At 41.4% G+C, this 19,035-nt stretch overlaps 1 protein-coding gene across 1 annotated transcript in view; it reads left to right on the top strand.

Moving 5' to 3' along the window:
- The first annotated feature begins 2,351 nt into the window (after nucleotides 1-2,351).
- Nucleotides 2,352-19,035, top strand: part of LDAH (lipid droplet associated hydrolase) — a 112,554-nt gene continuing 95,870 nt past the window's right edge. Inside the window, exons 1-2 of the mRNA XM_048297718.1 lie at nucleotides 2,352-2,471; nucleotides 16,366-16,524. Coding sequence (XP_048153675.1) covers nucleotides 16,371-16,524 — 154 coding nt within the window. The 5' untranslated portion in view covers nucleotides 2,352-2,471; nucleotides 16,366-16,370. The remainder of the gene's footprint in view (nucleotides 2,472-16,365; nucleotides 16,525-19,035) is intronic.

Raw genomic sequence — 19,035 nt, forward strand, 5'->3', positions numbered from 1 at the left:
TCGTGACCAGTGACAGAACCTGAGGGAATGGCAGGAAGCTGCGTCAGGAGAGGTTTAGGTTAGATGTTAGGAAAAGATTCTTCACACAGAGGACAGCAGGGCACTGGAACAGGCTCCCCAGGGCAGTGGTCAAAGCACCAAGACTGACACACTTCAAGAAGCGTTTGGACAATGCTCTCAGGCACATGGTGGGATTCTTGGGGTGTCCTGTGCAGAGCTAGGAATTGGACTTGATGACCCTGATGTGTCCCTTCCAACTCAGGATATTCTATGATTCTATGATTCTGTGTTCATTGACCTGGCTTGCCTTGGCAGATGAGGTCACTTGGCTCCTCCAAAGACTCCCATAGATTTCTGAGGCACCATGTCCCTCCACAGAAAATTATGCTCATGGTTCTCAAGTGTATCATATCTACTTCTATTTCACTTCCTCTTGTGTTTGTTATTCTTCCCACTGATTTGATCAACATGCACTCCAGCCTTAGGGACTCTTTTGAAGCTGCTCAGGTTTTGGCTACAGGCGGCACTCGCCAGTCCTCCAAGGCCTCCTGTAGCATGTGGTTACACAGTCCAGCTGCTTCATGCCCGAATCCCTGTGTAACTCCTGAATAAACAATATGCAATCTTGCCTATTTCCTACTATTCAGTTTATTTCTTTTTACCTGCTACCATGGCTTCAGCTGGAAACAGCTCTTTCAACACTTCTACCCAAAAAGCAGCATCTTGGCATGAAAACCTCCCTCAGCTCCTCTTTGATAAGCATAGGGTTTCGTTTTTTCATTATATATTCCCTGCGTCCCTTTCATACCTTACCTAGCAGGCATCCAGACCATGTGTCAGGATCCTGGTGCCTAGGGAAAGGATTTACTGCTACTTTTTTTATCTTCACAGGATAACAGAATCAATTAGGTTGGACAAGATCTCTGAGATCACAGAGTCCAACCTATGACCTAACAGCAGCAAGTCAACTAGGCCATGGCACTGAGTGTCATGTCCAGTCTTTCCTTAAATGCCTCCAGGGATGGTGACTCCTGCACTGCCCTGGGCAGCCCATTCCAAAGTCTAATCACCCTTTCTGTGAAGAATTTCTTCCTAATGTCCAACCTAAACTTCCCATGGCACATCTTAAGACCATGTCCTCCTGTCCTATTGCTACTTGGACAGCGTTCTTTTGCAAGTTGATCCTCAAAACCTTTTTTTATTATTTTTTGGAGGGGGGAGGGATGTGTGTGCTTTAGTGTGTTGCTACAGTCCAGGTGCTCTGGTCCAGTTTCCTCATTTAGATGCAGCTAATGGAAACATCTTTGCAGGTGCTGGTTGACAGCTGGCTCAATATGAGCCAGGAGCATGCCCAGGTGGCCAAGAAGGCCAATGGCATCTTGGGCCATATCAAGAACAGTGTTGCCAGCAGGACTAGGGAAGTGATCATTCCCCTGTACTTGGCCCTGGTGAGGCTGCACCTTAAGTATTGTGCTCAGTTTTGGGCCCCTCATTTTAAAAAGGATATTGACATGCTGGAGTATGTTCATGAAAAGCAACAAGGCTCATGAGAGGTCCAGAAAACATGCCCTGTGAGGAACGGCTAAGGGAGCTGGGCTTGTTTAGTCTCCAGAAGGCTCAGGGGAGGAGACCTCATTGCTCTCTAAAACCACCTGACAGGAGGTGATAGTGAGGAGGTGGGTGGTCTTTTCTACCATGCCTACAGTGAGAGGACAAGAGGAAATGGCCTTAAACAGACTGGGGAGATTCAGACTAGATACTAGGAAAAAAAAAAAAATCACTGTGAGAGTGGTCACGCATTGGATTACGCTGTCCAGGGATGTGGTGGAGTCACCATCGTTGGAGGTGTTTAAGGGGCATCTGGATCTCTTGCTGGGTTGATGTAGTTTAGTGGTTTGGGGGTTGCAGCACCAGCACTGGGCTGATGGTTGGACCAGATGATCCAACCTTGGTGATTCTACGGTTCTAGCCTTCAAACACGTTGAAGGATAAGCCTGCACTTCGCTACCCCTTTCTCTGCCATTTTTTAGGAACCCGAGCTCATTTTCCTCTTTCAAAACTACCTATTTTTTTTCTCCTTTGCCAGAATTCCCAAATAAACTGTCAGCTTTGAGAAAGCGTGAATGACAGGGAGAAGGAAACCCCCAAGACGCGCGTCCCGGGGTGATCTCCACTCTTGCTCCTGCCATTCGCAAGCGGGTGGCGGGCACCTGATACCAGGTGGGCAGCGCTGGGAAGGAAAGGCTTGGTAGGAAAGGCTGTTCCCTCCCTCCGGGGGGTCGCAGCCGCCGCCCTCGCGGCGCAGGCGGCAGGGGGCGGGTCGGGCCCGCCCTCAGCGCGCTCCGCGGCCCCGGCGGAAGGAGCGGCCCGGCCGCTCCCGCCCCTCCTCGCCGGCTGCTTCCGCCCGGTGTCAGCAGAGACAGCGCCGGCCGCCGCCGTGCCGGGTGTCGGGGAGCCTGCGAACGGGGAAGGTACGTGCTGCAGCGGCCCGGCCCGGCCCTGCCCTGCCCTTCCCTGCCTCCCCTGTCCCTGTGCCGGGTGCGAGAGCCGCCCCGAGCCCGCCGGCGCTCACCCCCCGCCGCTGTGCGGGGCTGACCCGGAGCCTCGCCCAGCAGGGAGGTGCCGCCAGCCCGGCTGTGTCGGGTGTCAGGTCTATATAGAGACCTGTTCCGCCGAATAATGCTGGTGATCTGTAGGCGTGCGATTGAGGATGGGCTAACACATCCCATGCAGAAAGAAGCTCTTCGTACGTGTTCTCTTGACTTGTTTTGTCATGGAGGAGACTTCATGAAACGAGTTCTAAGTGGTGTCTCCTTTTCCAGGAAGTGATTGAAGTGATGCTATATGTAGTGGTTTTTTCTGTGTGTTAGCGCTTGTTCCTTTGAAGCATCTCTCGGAGCTGAGTGATGCTTGTTATTTTGGAGGCATGTTATAAAACAAGAAAGGAAGGAAAAGTCTGTGACCTGAAGGGCACATAAATAAGAAAAGATGAAAATAAGGTTATACATTCTTAGAAGTTAGATGTGAGATGAGATTTTTTTAAGTGGAAAAAAGCATCTTTTAGTAGAGGAGCTACTGGTTTGGAGAAGTAGAGAGACCCGCAGGCTCACACCCTCCTTCAGGAACCCTCTGTCTGTCAGGTTTGCTCTCACTGCTGGTCCCAGGGCATCATCACTGTCAGCACCCACCTTCTAGCCTGTATTTACTACACAAGAGAAGAGATGCCTGTGCCAGACGGGATGAGCAGCAGGTTCAGGAAGCAAGTAAATGCTAGCATGGAAATGTATGGTGAAAGAAATTAAGATAAGGGCTGTTTGAGGCATGACAGTTGTTGAGAGCTTTCTTACTGGTAAGTTTTTGTTGTGTTGCAAAAATGAAGAAACAGCTTCTTTTTTTGCAACTTAACTATAATATTAAAGCCTTGAATGGCTTGGATGATGCAGACTCTTATTTTTTTAGGTGTTGTATACTCCTGGCCCTCTGGGCCCTTAGAATGACCAGTTAAGGTCTGAGAGTCCATCCATGTGGGCCCATCTCAGCATCTGGAAATGAATCTGTATTCTGTGTGTCTCAGAGACTAGAAGCCTTCAATTATTAATTGGGATTATTGCAGCTTCCTGTTTCGTTGTGACACTTGCTTATGATGTCAATGAGGGCAGTGGTCACACGTTTACAGACCTGGGTAAGCGACAACACTAAGACTTAATACTTTCCATCATGGAATTACTACAAGGATTGTATCAAAGCAGTCAAAGTCAGTGATTTTTTTATGAATATTGGACAGTGCCCTAAGCAGATGCCTGTGAAAAAGGCAAGCATGTATGATTCTACTTTACCTAGTCGCACTCTGTGAGTATCCACTCAGCTTAAACAAAATGTAGTCCAGGAACTTTCTGGAGCATCTGTGCTGAGGTCTTAAAGATCCACTGTGGATTTCTCCATTGACTCATCCTTGCCTTTGATCCATGTGTAGCTCTAGTTTTCCAAGCATCCAGCCTCAGGTATTTCTGTGGGTCAAAAATCCACTAACTCACTAACTTCTGTTGGTTTTTGACACACTTTCTGCTACTTCTGTGTAGTATTTCCTACTTTTTAAATTAGAATAGACAGTGATGAATTATTACCCCTTTATCTACTTTGTTTGATTCACAAGGACAATTGCAATAAATTGTGTATGGGTAATGGTAAAACAAAATTTCCAATATGACTGCCAAGCCAAAGAATTTACCAGTAAATTTGACAAGATTTACTCTAAAGCTTCTCCATTCTTGTTGTTTATTATAATGAGGTCACCTTGTCTGGAAAAAGGGGTGGTCCCCATTTTGGATGATGTCTAGGTTATTTTTGCTGAGTATTAGAATCAGAATTTCAAGGCTTCAACTTTAGAGCATGCTATGCATGCATTTGTACAGAAAATATGTTTGCAGGATGTGAAGAACAGGTAATTTTCACTTACTTAAATCAGGCATGCTCTTATTAGCAATATAACTATGTTTTTTCTGCTCCTGACAAACCACTGTGTAGCACTGAATTCCTAGTGAAATGTTTGACAACATCGGATTCCAGCTTACATGTTGAATGATGACATTTAAGTGTCTTGTGAGGCTTGTAAACGGGTTATACTGGGGGAAGTAAATTATTCTGGTAAAAGAATATTCATAATAGGAAAAAAGACGTGCTTAAAGAACAATTAAGCATGAAACAAATCAAAGTTTTCACACTGAATGCAAGCCTGACTAGTCAGTGGTGAAATGAATGAAAATGAAACTGCTTGTTTACCTCGTTGGGGTTGCACAGCCACCTCATGTAGTGTGACAGTGCCTCGTTACCATATGTTAGGTAATCCTGATGTGCCAGAAAAATATCTAACCAGCGATGCTACAACTTCAAGGTTGGCAGGGTTTCTTTCAACATTATCCTGGTTTCTTTCCTCATTATCTTTGCTTCCTCCTGGTGCTACCATGCTGTTTTGCTTGGTTCTTTCCTTTTTCTATCTCATCTCCAGCTTCTGTTTAGATTCTGTTCTCGTTGTCCTTTGTTTAGACCAATTCTTTACTCAAATCTTTTGTTTTAAAAAAACCCAAAACACTCGTGATACAAACTTTTTGCAGAAGTCTGACTCCTCATATTTTACCTCCTGAAGGAAATTGTAACACCAGTTGGGAGTGAGTATCAGATGATAACTGGATTCTTATTTGAACCTGTGATGATCACAGGCTTTGTTCCTGTATGTATTCTTTCACAGTCAAGGGTTATCAGGATTTAGCAGAGTTATCTTGATGGGAGGAGCTGGGCCCTTGTGCAAAGTGCTGTAATAGAGTAACTTCAGGGGTTACTGGTGTGGTGAGGAACAAGCTGCAGTTTTCCCAGCATGGTGAATTGTCTTTGGATCCTCCTGTGACTAGAACTGTAAGTCTGTATGTCAGAGCACTGGCATATGCAGGCCTTCCTGCAGCACTGGTTCTTGGGGAAACCTTCTGGCCCCTGTACCACTGTGTCCAGCCTGGCTGTTCAATTCCCTGTCCTGTCCTCCTGATACGCAGAACCAGTGCTTCTTCTTGGGAAGGACTCAGACTCCAGGCCTCGTATCAGCCGTACAGACAATTACATTGCTGTAGTGACTCGGAAAGGGGTCTAATGCTACCTGGGGTTATTCATATCTCCTGTTCATTGATTCTCCTATTTGACTTTCTTTGTACTTTGCACAGAGCTCCATACAGTCTGCTTCCGTTTGTTTTCATGTCTCTGCTTGGGGTGCCTTCCTAACGTGTTTAGGTGAGTGGATGAGTACAAGAATGTACTACTGTTGCAGGAAACATAAGGAGGAGTTGGTAACAGCAAGCACAGGTTGAGGGGTTACTGGAGAATGCAGCTGAGACTAGTAAGTTGGTCTACTTCGAGTAGATAGAATTTTGACTCATTCTTTTATGTCCTTGTTAGAAAGCAAGTAAACCAGCAGCAGCTGGAGAGCTAAGCTGAAGGAGGATAAACAGTTGATGTAAGAACATATGCAAGTTTAAATAATAAAAAAAGAAGAAGAAAGTGTTTTGAATTTGGAGCATATTTTAGGTTAAAGGAGAATAACTGACATGGAAACATGGAAGAAACAAAGAAATAAGGGGTAGTTCCATAGAGAGATGTATGCTGAACAGCACAGGACAGGATGAGGGAAGCCAAATCAAGGGCAGTGTGGTGCTAGTTGTACTTGTGGACTTTTTTTTTTAATTTGATATCTGCTTCTTGCTAGTATTCATTATGCTCTTTGAACTTTGCACTACTTGACAAGACAAAGGAAAGAATAGTGCTCTCCATGAACTAGTGAATCTTATTCCAATAGGAGGTAGAAAAGGAGTTATTGAACATAAGATGAAATAGAATTGCTTTTATCTGCTTTTGCCTGTTATTATTGCTGCTGAAAGATGGATTTCTTCAAATGCTTAACTTCTGGCAGCTGTGGTTTCAGTGAATATGTAGGTTGCCATTACTTTAAATTGTTGTATTTTTATGTTTCATTGAATGTTGGGCAGATTACCTGTATGACTTAAACAGCTGTCTAACAGAAATGTGGGACCTGTAGTTCTTTTGATGTAGGAGAAAGAGTGTAGAACATATGGTTGAAGAGCCAAATAGTTTTTTTGGCCTTTTTTTCTTTCTTTTGAAAAGTTCTCATTTTCCCTGTGGATAGTAGGAGCCAAATGGTAAAGAAGCATCATCTTTGTTGAGTGAGCAAGTGGGTTTTTTTCAAACCCTTAGACCTCAAGCAAACTGATTTGCATATATATGTTTTCTCTCTCAGTACTGTTTTCAGTTTCTTCTTGTGCATCTGTCCTTGATAACCTGTCCCTTCACGGCTTTTGTTTTGCAATATATTTTGTTATTTCTCTCTCTCCTTTGAAGCAGTACCCTGTGAAAGGCCATGTCTTCTCCCCCATAATTCACATAACTGTTCACTTTTGAAAATGCTTTGGTTTGTGTGGTGATTTGTGCTGAAGTTTAGAGACCATGGATGTTTCTTCTCTCTGTATCATAAGCATGATGGGTTCTTGTTCATGAAGTATAGCATTCCCACCTCTAACTTCAGCCAAGTTTTAACCCAGTCTGTAATCATGGTGTTACTTTTCAGTTTTGCCCACTGCCTCCCAAAATACTGATGTTCACCATAATTGAAATAAACAAATTGCATACTTTGCAAACTTTACTGTATTTGTGACAATTTTGTCATGCTATCCATTCCAAACTGATTTATCTCCCTTTGACTTTCTAATGCAGTGGGCAGCTGGGAAAGTTTATTTACAAGATTCTCTTGACATGAGTCTTGTGTGTCTTTGAAATTTGTTGGTCAAGACATCTGGCGTATTTTTTTGGAAGAGACCTGGCATAGTTTTTTTTTCCCTGGAAACCTTTCTTACGCTGTAGACATTGTACTTCAGCAGCAGCTTTTTATGTTCTTTCGCATAGATGCTCTATCTTTATTTTACTGAGGTTTTGCTAACATTGCAGTTTAGTCTCAGAATATAAAGTATATTTATTATACCCACATGTTATTCATGCCTACCACCTTCTGTTTATTCCTCTGTGAGATTTCAATTTTAAAAGCCCCAAGTTTTTTTTTCTGGGTCCAGTACTTTATTGCAGTATGGGGAGGGAAAGCTGTCTTTGAAAGTTACTTCATTTCACCAGTAAATTTCAGTACTGTGTGCAAATGAACTTTTTTTCCTTTGAGACTAAAAGATTTCCCAAAATCCCACTTTCTGTTCTGAAAATGCTTCATATTACGCCAAATTAAGCCAACCTATTTGTTTTCATGCAAATGAAACCACCATTACTTCCTCGAGTGGATTTGTTTCTTTGAGCAACAACTTTCTTGCTCATTTTATTTTAAGTGATGTGTGGTGATCTGTTTACCCACTGGTTTTCTGATCCCATATTGTTCCTTCCCATGTTCCCCTGTCCCTAGTCCTGGCCACTCCCTCAGGTTCTCCCTATGGGTTCCTGTACCCCAACTCTGCCCATGTATCGCCCCTGAGAAAACCCCCCTGTGCCCGGACCATGAGGTCTCTCTGCCTTTGGGGATCACCGGGACAAGATGTAACCTTTAAAGGTCCTCTGAACCCCTCAGGGAGGGACCCTTCTCGCCTCCTTCGCCGTCACTGTGTTGTAGAGCTGATAGCTGGCCAGAGCAAGAGTGCGGGGCCGTCCGAAAAGGACTGCGGGAGGACAGAGTGGCTGCCCTGCCCTACGCAGCCCCACTGAGCTCTCAGGGAAAGCTGCAGCTTTTGCTAAACTAAACCTAGCACTGCAACAGTGATGGACATTCTTAGCTTTATCATCAGGCCTGCATATTGACTGGGAAATTGGGAATTTGCTGGGAGCATAGCTACCACTTTCTTGTAATCTGTGGGATTCCCTACCTTAATTATGCTTATGAAGACACTTTAAGAAAAAACAAACCAAGACAAAAAACCTGAACTCTTTTGAGGTCATTTTCATGCTGGTAGCTCTTAACAGTTCACAAAGAGTTTGTGATCCTTTAGCTGTTTTGAAAAAGTGAAAGTTACCATCTCGGTGTGATTAAATAGAATGGCAGGACGTGATATGTAGGACCTCTTCCACTGTATCTTGAAATGTGTTTGATAAAACATACCCCACTTTTGGGATGTCATGTCTTTATTCTTTTGGGTACATTTGTATTGGCTGGTATTGTGTAAAGCCTCAGGGAACCTTGGCCGCACCAGTGTAGCTTTCTCAGGGTTTCCTTTACATTTGCTATGACTCCAGCGCTCAGTGTTTCTAACCAAGTGTTAAACTGCAACAGCAAATGGAGGAGCTTTGATCTTGCTGGTAATAAAGGACATGGACTTTGCTCTTGGAGCACTGGGCTAGCATAACTGGGGTTTTGTGACATTTGTTAAACTGAGCTCTGTGATTGCCAAAGGAGAAAGAGACCAGGCATCAAACTTAGAGCGTTGTTGCCAGAACTGCAGTGAAACATCAGATCTGCATGCTGAGTGTTGAGTACTGTAGACCAGCAGTTGACGTTTTCAGAGGTGTGACTACTTTCATAAAGGTTGCCATTGTGCCTGATCCCTGTGGAAGTCTTTAATTTGCTATTTCACCCTCTTGAGAGTAGTGGGGATGTCAAGGGCAAGAGTACTGTAGTAGTTCTATTACGATAATTAACAGGAGTTCCATTTTTTTTTTTTTTTTTAGTCATTAGTACATGCCAAAATTCTCAAAGCTAAAACTTGCAGTGACATATAAAGATTGGTTAAAAGTTATGGTGGGCCTTCTAATCCATTTCCCCAGGGTTTTGATCATCCTGTCTGTTGAATAATTTTGTGCCAGACCAATGTATCATTGTGGAATCTGAAAATGTTTTCTGATTTCTTGATTCCCTAACTCCAAAATTCCTTCGAATTATTCATTTCAGAGGAAAGCACCTTTTTGGAACAAGGTTGGTGGGGGATCTGTTACTGATTCGAGTTCTCAAATGGACCTTTCCAAACCAACAATTTTTTGATTTGTGAGTCCTGTCCTGTTTTGATGAAAAGCTATCTCAAAAATTTGTTTTAAAATGTTTGGCAATGACAAGGACCACTTGGCCGGTACAAAATGGATACCCAGAAGTTATTTTCCCTGTGTCCCTAACACTGAGACTGTGTGCACTTTCTTGGTTGTTGCTACAAGGTTATTAATGGTAATAAAATCCAAATTTTATGGTGTTACAAAGGTTTTGCAGGTAGGTCCAGATCTTAAAACTGGGTTTCTCCCTCCTTAGGTCTTTGCACTGTCCCCTATGCGTTGTCTCTGAACAAGGCTCAGAACTGAGGAGTGATTCCAGTTTTCATTCTGTACTTCAGCTTTTTATTGTTACAACCCTAAACATGAGTAAACTGTGCCCCATTTCCATGTGTTTCACTGATATTTTTGTACAGTCATCAGTGAAATTCTCCCAGCTGTTTTACTCCTTGAGGGAGGGGCATGGAGGGAATGACACAGGAACAAAACAAATTGAAGGCATCTTATTGCTAGGTCATCAAGTGATTACTGAAAACATGGCCTCCTAATTACTTCACTGGTTTTAGAGGAAAGCAGTCTTATTTTGTATAACTGTGTTGCTTCGTTTGATGCGTCCATAGTGTTAATTTTTAGCTTTGTTCATTTTTACAAATAATGCCTAACAGTTTTTATTTATTAATTCAGAGCTAGTGTAAAAGGGACTTGTATATGACTTTGACAGAGAATTGTACTGGAAAATACGATGAAGAAATGTTTCATTTTTATGTGCTACTGGCTGCTGCTGCTGCTTTTCTTACACAGAATTGGTCAAGATTTGTGACTGATGTCACAACAGCTTGCAAAGCCTTTGGCCTGTGTTTATTGTTTTCCCTGAGAAAATCTGGCATCCATAGTTTGTAGTTTGTCCAGATAAATCTTTGATGAGATCTGGGCATCATGTGTCATGTCGTACCTCATCTCTCACATCGCGTAATCTCCACTTCTCTTGTTCCTCTTTGCCGTTTTTTTTTACCAGGTCGGTCAGTCTGTCCCTTTCTAGTTCCTAGCTATGAGCATCTAAGTTCCAGTCTGCAAACTGAAGAGCTTACGTCAGGTCTGGATGATTCTCCCCTGGGAATAATGTTGTAGAAGTTGTCAGAGCCTAGTGTAGAAGGCAGCTGAGGGAATCTTGCTATTTTTGCAGTTACTCTTTTGCATTGTAGTGTTGAATTCAGTCACATAAAATTATCTATTACAGCAGGGTTTCTTTTTTTATTTAAGCTGGTACAGCTAATTGATAGAATACATCTACTTAAGTTTCCTGTATTTTTGGGGGACTTGTCTAGTTTAGATTCATTTTCTCTGACCTAAATACTTAGTTATTGTCATGTACTGTGTTCATGAAACTCTGCATTTACTAAGGTACTAGAAAAATTGTTGGAGATCTTTGTTATACCTCCTGCTTTATTTTTTTCTGCTGTTTTAGAGCCAAGGGAATTGTAAACTGTTGATTTATGGAAGACTCTGGAGAAAATTTAGTCCATCTTTCTCTTGAGATCAAAATTACTGTTTTGTCCAGCTGAGCCTTAAAAACCTCCAGGAGAGGTTCTGCTGCCTTCCTAGCGATCTTCCATTGCCTTCTTAGCAACTAATTTTTTTGTGATGCCTTTAAGTGTCGAGACACAACTTGTGGCTGTTGCCTCTTGTTTTACCATCTTCCATTGCAGATAAAGGTTTGGCTATGCTGCTTTTGCAGGTCTCTTTCAGATGGCTCTAGGTTGCTATCTGATTACAGCATGGGAGACTGAAAAAGCACAGTTCATAAAGCTTTTCCTCTAAGGCTCTAGCCTAGTTGCTTGCTTGACCCTTCCGAGTTTCCCTGTGTTCTTGACGTGGTGGGGTGAACACAGCTGGGCTAAGTGTTGCAGGTATGTTTCTGATGAAAATGCTGAGTTTTATAGGCTCGAGTATTGACTCAAGATTACTTGATAGCTGGCAGACAGTAGTTGGTTATCATTTAAGCTTGTTCAGTTACTTTTCAAACTGTGCAAGTCAGTTTATTCAGCCTGCATTTCCTTGGCCTAGGAAGGAGAATGCAGTGGGAGATAGTGCCAAAATTCTTAATAAGGCAATGTGCTTTACATTTATGTATTTTCTTTCATTTTTGTTGCCAGGTATTTTATCATTGAGGGCAATTGCGTTGCTTGAGTATGATCTGCTGTTGGCAGACTGGTCTCTTATTCTGTATTAACATCTTTTCCTTTATGTGATTAGAGGAACTTACACAGTACATGCTCCTGTGATTTTACCAGTGGACTCAGCTGAGCCAGATCAGCCTGTAGTGCCTTGGGTGCTCCTTCTTGCCTTTTCTGATGGAAAATGGCTGTGATTTTAAATACCTTTTCTTCTTAACCGTCAAGACCTCCCCTGATTTACAGTGGTTTTTGATAAACAGCATCCTTACAATTGGCACTTTATGGTGTATCTAGTCCAGTCTCATGAATTTACATACATCCAACTTTATAGGTTATCCCCAAGATGTATCCCTAAGATGCAGGTCCTTTCTCAAAAAGATCAAAGCAGGTCAGGTTGCTGAAAGCATTGTCCAGTTGGAGGTTGTCTGCCTTTCTGGGTAACTTTCATTATTTAATAGGTCTAATTGTGCATGTGGGGAAAACCTTTGTTATTGGAATTTCCTTCACTGCAAGTTTTGACTGTTTTTCCTTGTCCTTTGGACATACATCACATGCTTCAGCATACATATCTTTTAGTTGGCTTTCTCCAGTATATTGATGTCTTGCTTGTATGAGGAGTCCAACACTGGATGGAGTAGTCCAGTCTTTCCAATGCCAAGCGGCAGAAAATGAACGTGTCCAAAGACGTGCAGGCTACTCCTTGTGTAGCCTTGTACACACTTGGGCTTGATGGTTGCAGGGGCTCACTACTGACTCTTTTCAGCTTGTTAATCATTCGTGTCTTTTTTTGGAAAGCCACTTCCTAGCTTTTGAGCCCCCAGCCTGTGTTGCTGCATTGGGTTACTGAACTTCTGGTGCAGGACTTTCCATTTGCCCCTGGCTTTCATGTAGTTCCCACCTTTCCAGCCTGTCAGGGTCCATTTGGATAGCAGCCTTGCCCTCCAGTGTTTCAGTTGGTTTGTCTTCCTCCCCCTGACATTTCGCATGAACCTGCTGAGAGTGGCTCCTGTCCTTTGTGCAGGTGTTCAGGGGAGACATTGAACATTATTGCCCAGTACTGATCCTTGAAAGACATTGCTGGTACGTTAATGGTTGTTTCATGTTCTTGGGTACAACTCTGAGTGGGATTTTTTTTTTTTATAACTTTCTGTGAACTGAGATGAGTTTGACTGGCCTAGAGCTCCCTGCACACTCTAACACGGGCATGGTGGTTGCCTTTTTTTGCAGTTTGCAGACACGTTTCCCAATCATAGAATCGTTAAGGTTGGAAAAGGGCTCTAACATTATTGAGTCTGACTGTTGACCCAGCACTTCCAGGTTCATCGCTAAACCGTGTCCCCAAGGGCCACACCTACACATTTTTTGAATGCTTCCAAGAATAGTGATTCCACCACTCTCCTGGATAGCTTTTTCCAATGTCATTGCGATGTACCAGAAGGGATAGAGAGTGACCTCACAGTAGCCTTGTCCATGGACACCTTGGGGTGTGTCTCTTATGATTTTGTGGAGCCTTGTATGTCAAATCTGCTGCAGTGGTCCTTTCGCCTTTATTTTGGTTTCACCACTGTTTTGTGCAACTTACCTTTGCCCTTGTGGCTACCATTGCATCTTTGACTTCAGCATCATGCTTCAGATTAGGTACACCAACCTGTTTGTCCTGTCTTGGGATCAAATAGTTTATATGCCAAATATCAATTTACTTACTCTGATTACATTATGTGGTGCTAGTCTGAGTTTGTGATAATTCTTTCATTGAACACTCTTTTAGTGCAGATCAAATTTTGTTATTTCCAAGTTATCTTTAAAGCAAAATGTCAAGTCCAAGTAATAGTGTAGGATGGAGCAGTTAAAATATATTATCAGGAAAGATGCATAAATAATTAGCACAATGTTTGCAAAGTTCACTTAGCTTTATTATCAGCATTTTACTTTGGGGTCAATTGAACCAAAGAGGAAAAAAATTGATCATGTGGCAGAGGTAATCTGCTCTTTGTGGATAACTCTGTTTCCAGATATTCCTGTCTGAAAAAATTACTATAGGTGGCTTCTGGATCAGTAGTGAGACACCTAAATATATGTGTTGGTTTGCAGGTGCAAGTGTATGTCTTCCTATGTTTTTACTATAGGCTCTGCTAACCAGGATAGGATTTTTCTACTTCTGAGGTGGCAACCAAGAAGCTGATCCCATGATTACTCCCCTAATCTGTCCATGTATTGCCACCTAAGTCTTTGTATCCTGTAATAGGAGTTTTTCTGGTAGACGCCTACATTTAAGGGTGTGTTAATCTAGAGCTAAAGCCCTGTGAATCGAAACCCGTATTTCTGTATTCTAACAGAAGTTTTGATACTAGATTAAGCACTCTTGACAGAAGCTGAATTTCTTGTAATACTGTTCCTGCATATGTTTAGAGAATTTAAGTGCAGGGGTTGAAGAGAATGAAGAAAATATTGTTTGGGATGTAATAAGGTCTGATTTCCTAGGTAGTTGCATCTCTTTGAGTTTTGTTACTTTTCTCTGTGATAACTCATGAAACTCCCACCAGTCAAATTTGTCCTTCTGTCTCCTCAACATTCTTGGAGCTGCTGTGGCACAAAATGTGCCCTCTCTGCAGGCTGACAGAGCCAGTAGGGACCTCATCTCTCGAGACCTCTACCTGTTAAATTTGTTTGGAAATTGATAGACCATCTTAAGATATTTCTAGGGGAAATGAAGTCAATTTGTGCCAAAGATAGATGCCTGTAATGGAAATACTGTTCTTCAAAGCTTCATTTAGGAAGAAGGAGATACAGAGGTATTTTTAGCTATTACTGATTTCATCTTGAAACAGGTCTGAATAGTATTCTGGGAGTATATCCACTATCTTTTCCCTGTTTTTCTCTTCTGTCCATTTTTATTACCAAAGGCCATAAAGTCACAAATTAAAATCTTAACAACAAATATATAAAAATCCCTCAGATATTACATAAAGCTAGTACAAAGAAGCCTTTTGGAATTGTCTCAGATGGGCAGTTTTTGAGATAACAATTTCTTCTTTAGTGTGCAGTCTTCCTTTCAGGTACTGCAACACTGTGTGTTTTTGAAATTAGAAGTTAAGTTAAAAACTGTACTAAAGCTACCACAACAGGTTTGTGTGAACCTGAAAATCCTACCACTCCAGTCCAAAATGTATTGCTGAGTTTTCTTTTCTCATTGCTTAACTTCTGACCTTAACATTGCAAATACTTCTTTTGAATGAAGAGTTGTCAGTGGGATGTCCATTTAGATTTGTTCCGTGAAATCAATTCAAAATGAAAATGAGCAACAGATTTTATTGGTTCGTGATCAGAAACTTTGTCCAAAACCTACTTTCTTGGGTAAGATCTAGTTACTTTTGCTTCTGGGATTGTAAACACCTCAGAAAAGGGGTGACATCTTAATGTTTACTGTGGTTGTTGGTGTAACTGGACTTTTTTGTTGGAACTGCTCTTGGTTTCTTTCAGCTTTTAATAATGAAGAAAATAAAAGCAGGGATAATGCATTGAAAATATATACCTCTTTATAGTTTGACAAAATTTACTTTACTTACATTTCAATCTCTGTAAATTAGATAATAACATGGCAAACAATGAAGTAGTGAAGGTGTCTCCGTTATCATTAAAAGAACTTCTTTTGGGCGGGGGGATGTGGGGGAAGTAGGCGGGTGGGGGTACAAGGTTGCATCCAGAGAATTGTGCTGTAATTGACAGTATTAAAGAACACTTCTCCCTTCCCTCCAGAAGTGTTTTCCATTTGTACTATGTTCAGTTTTTTTCAAGGTGGTACTTGTTAGTTCAAAACAAAACATTTTCTGTCTTTTCTGCCTTGGCTGTTCTTTACCTTAAACCTTTCAAAACCCCAGATTAAAACTGGGGAAAGTAAGGAAATCTTGTTTCTTCAAGTGTACTTTTCTAATATTGTCAAGTGTCATTACTTAAAATTTCAGTCGGATCTGTTCCTTTTAAGTTGTGTAGCACTGAGAAGTTTCCAGTGGCTATTTGTGAGGGTAGTGTCCCCCGCCTAATGATGCTGCAGACCCTGTATATATTTTAGGCTTTGGTTTACATGCCTGAGATTTCAAAAATTGACTAGGAAATAGAATTTGTATCCTTGTACTTAAAAATGAATGGTCCTTTTTCACTAAGCAAAAGTAGTTGAAAGGCCTAATGTTATTTTTAACTTTGCTTTTGATGGTTAAGGGTCATGGTGTTATGCTACAATATCCAGTTTTATTATAAGGCACGCAGAACTTGCAAAGACATTCATGCACTAATTCTGTTTGTTTGGCATTTTTTCATTTGTTTGCCTTCAAGTATGTTTCAGATGAATCTTTTCAGTGGACAGCATGAGCAAGAAATTTAAAACTATTTACCTTTAAGGTAGTATAGAGGTTATTTTCCAGTTCATCATTCTGTATTTCTGTGACAGAAACTGAAAGATGCTTTCTCTCAGACAGTAGTAACAGGTATCAACTTCTGCAGCCCCTTCAGACATCAAATACTGAACTGGGCCTCAGTTTTCTGGATATGACAGCTGTTTGGGGGTGGGGTGGTTTGTCTGGGTTTTTTTGCAATTATTCTGTGGAAAGGTAAAATAGCAAAGAGACAACTCTGTAAGTATTGACCTGTTATAACAGTATCTTGTTCTGCTTAACAGCAAACATGAGGTCGGGGTCAGAAGAGCCAGTCCCCTTACACGAAGAATTTATCTACTGTTGTGGAGCTGCTACCCATGTCTTGAAGTGTGGGCCCTGGAAAGACCTCTCAAAAGATGAAAGTAAAAATCTGCCCAGGCTCTTGTTCATGATTATTCCTGGTAAGGGTCTTTTTTTGTTTAAGTCGAGAAGTTTGTTGATTGAAAAGGGTATGTCTGGTTTCATGTTCAAAAATCCCACTATGTAAGTGGTAGATTTTGGCTCATGCACATGGCCAAAAAATCAATAATATTGCAATGGTGAAATTTCTTTGTTACATTTGATTACTACTGCTACCTTTATTTGTAACAGTGCCAGAAGGCAATACTGAGAAATTAGGATGTCTTACTCATCTTCTTGATGGTGGTGGTTTACTGAGAGCATTGTGAGTTTTTGTTTGTTTGTTTTCATTGCTCTTCTTCCATTTATCTCTTGCACCTTGAAGCGTTACTTCAATGTCAGCTGTGTGCCAACTGAAAGATGAAAGTTACAGTATTTGAGGAAAAATTCTAGATCCAATTGTTTCTTTAACTTGTTGGTTTTTAATAGTAAAAGTTTTTTAACTTAGATTTTTGCACATGAATTTTTATGCTGACCCTCTTGAACTCAGTGAGTACTGTACAGTTCTTCGCTGTATTTAAATGTGGCTGTTTTAAAATGAGAGCTCTAAGCTTGCATTTAGCATATGTTAAAATTAAAGGAGAAGTCCTAATTTCATTGAAGTCTGCCAAAGAACTGTAGGAATTGTCTTTAACAAAAGTAGAGCTTGAGCCCACTCAAGCACAGATATTGTGACTCTTTCACTGCCTTACAGTTTGCAGATTTCTAATGCTTTCTATAGTTTATTTGAATGTACCGGGTACTGTTGTTGTTTCCCCCAGAATCAGCAGTGCAAATGATGACTTTTCTGATTATCCACAACTTTGGCTCACTGTTAGCGTACCTCGTTACTCTTTATGGGATTATGTGTGTCTTGGTCTTTACTTAGTGGTGAAAGAGAACACAGGTTCAAATTTTCAGGGGTTTTTTTACAGTGTTTTAGAAGGTCCATGGAATATTTTATGTTAGTTTCCTTGGGCATGGTGATTTTATGCCCTTGCCTCCTGGAGTTGAATAATAACTTTTAACCCAGTGACAGTGAAGTTTAAATTCTTTCCTTAACTGAAAAGAATAAGCCTTCAATGAGTACATCTTGTTCCTGTTTTGTGGGGAATAACCTTTTAAACCAAATACACTATGCAATATCTCTTTAGTACCTCTCTGGAGGTACAAGCCTGATTTCATGCTTTTCAATTGCTGCTTTCTCTCAGTTAAGGCATTTGTGGAGGGTTTAATTGAACAGCTAAGTTTTGAGTTTCTTTTTCCCACAAGTTCTGGAGTTTTCACCTGTATTCAGGTTGATACCTTCTGTTTGGGTTGATAGTAGAGTCTGTAACAAGAATAAATCTGTAAAGCTAAATTATATCAGTAGAAAGATATGTAGAGGAAGAGCACGATAGTCAAACATTTGCATCCAAGGCACGTTGCCTCTACAAGGCACGTAAGTTATTTTGCTCAAAATGTACCAAATCACATACATTGCATGGTCTCTATATTCATGATAGGAAATTTTTAATGTGAGAAAATGTGTTGGCAGGGCTACATGGAGTTTACTTCCTGCAGAACAGTTCTGTGAAGACTCTTTAATAACATCTTAACTAGACAGGTATTCAGAAATAGACATCAGTGAAATATTCAATGTGCTTCCTGTCATAGTCTTCAGACTTTTGCAAGCAGCTGATTTATGGTTTTGCTCTTATTTCAGAATTATGCTGGTAACAAACTAGAAGTTCTCTCACTGAGGAAACAATTTAAAACCACAGCAACCACTATAATGCTATCCTCACTTTAGATGCCCAAATTCAGTAGTGAATCAAGTTACCCGAGCTTCTTGCTGTGCCTGGCAGGGAGCTGAATGGGACCTGGCATAACAAAGTGCAGTTTTGCTTCCCATAAAATAAATGGTGGGTTTTTTTACTACTGTTACAGGCCTCATTTTTAGCCTTCAAGGGAAGGCTTATCTGCCAGTGCGAAAAACACAGCCTTAGGAGAGACCCAAACATTTGGGTCATTTGGAAACATGTTAGTGTACCTAAACAGTCAGGATTAGAGAGCATTCCCCTTGTGCTTTTGCAACTTCCCGAGTATGAAACGTGGAGCCCGTCTGGAATCCAGCAATTTTCACACTTGAAAGGCATGTATCCCTGGTTGAGATTCTTTATGGAATGAGGGGCGAAAGGACAGCTTGGTACACAAGTCAAGGAAAGCAATATCCAGACAAGGGCAGCTCTGGCTTAAAAAAAGAGAGTATGCACAGCCAAGCATTGAGTGATCTGAACTGAAAGTGGTTAGTCCTGCTGCATGTGTTACTCTGTTCTGTGTATTAAACTGCTCTGGTACATAGTTTTCCAGTTCTAATGAAATTCAGGCATATGATGTTGTTAATATGTAGTCAGGCCAAACAGTTGTGGGTGGGTATTGAGAAGGATGACAAAATTCTCAGCTTCTGCTGGAATCGACTTGTTGGAGGAGATTTGAGAATAAATCCTGTATATTTATTTTCATTTTGTGTTTTAATCCTGTTACTTCAGAAC

This window comes from Corvus hawaiiensis, chromosome 3 (assembly GCF_020740725.1).
Source record: "Corvus hawaiiensis isolate bCorHaw1 chromosome 3, bCorHaw1.pri.cur, whole genome shotgun sequence".
NCBI lineage: Eukaryota > Metazoa > Chordata > Aves > Passeriformes > Corvidae > Corvus > Corvus hawaiiensis.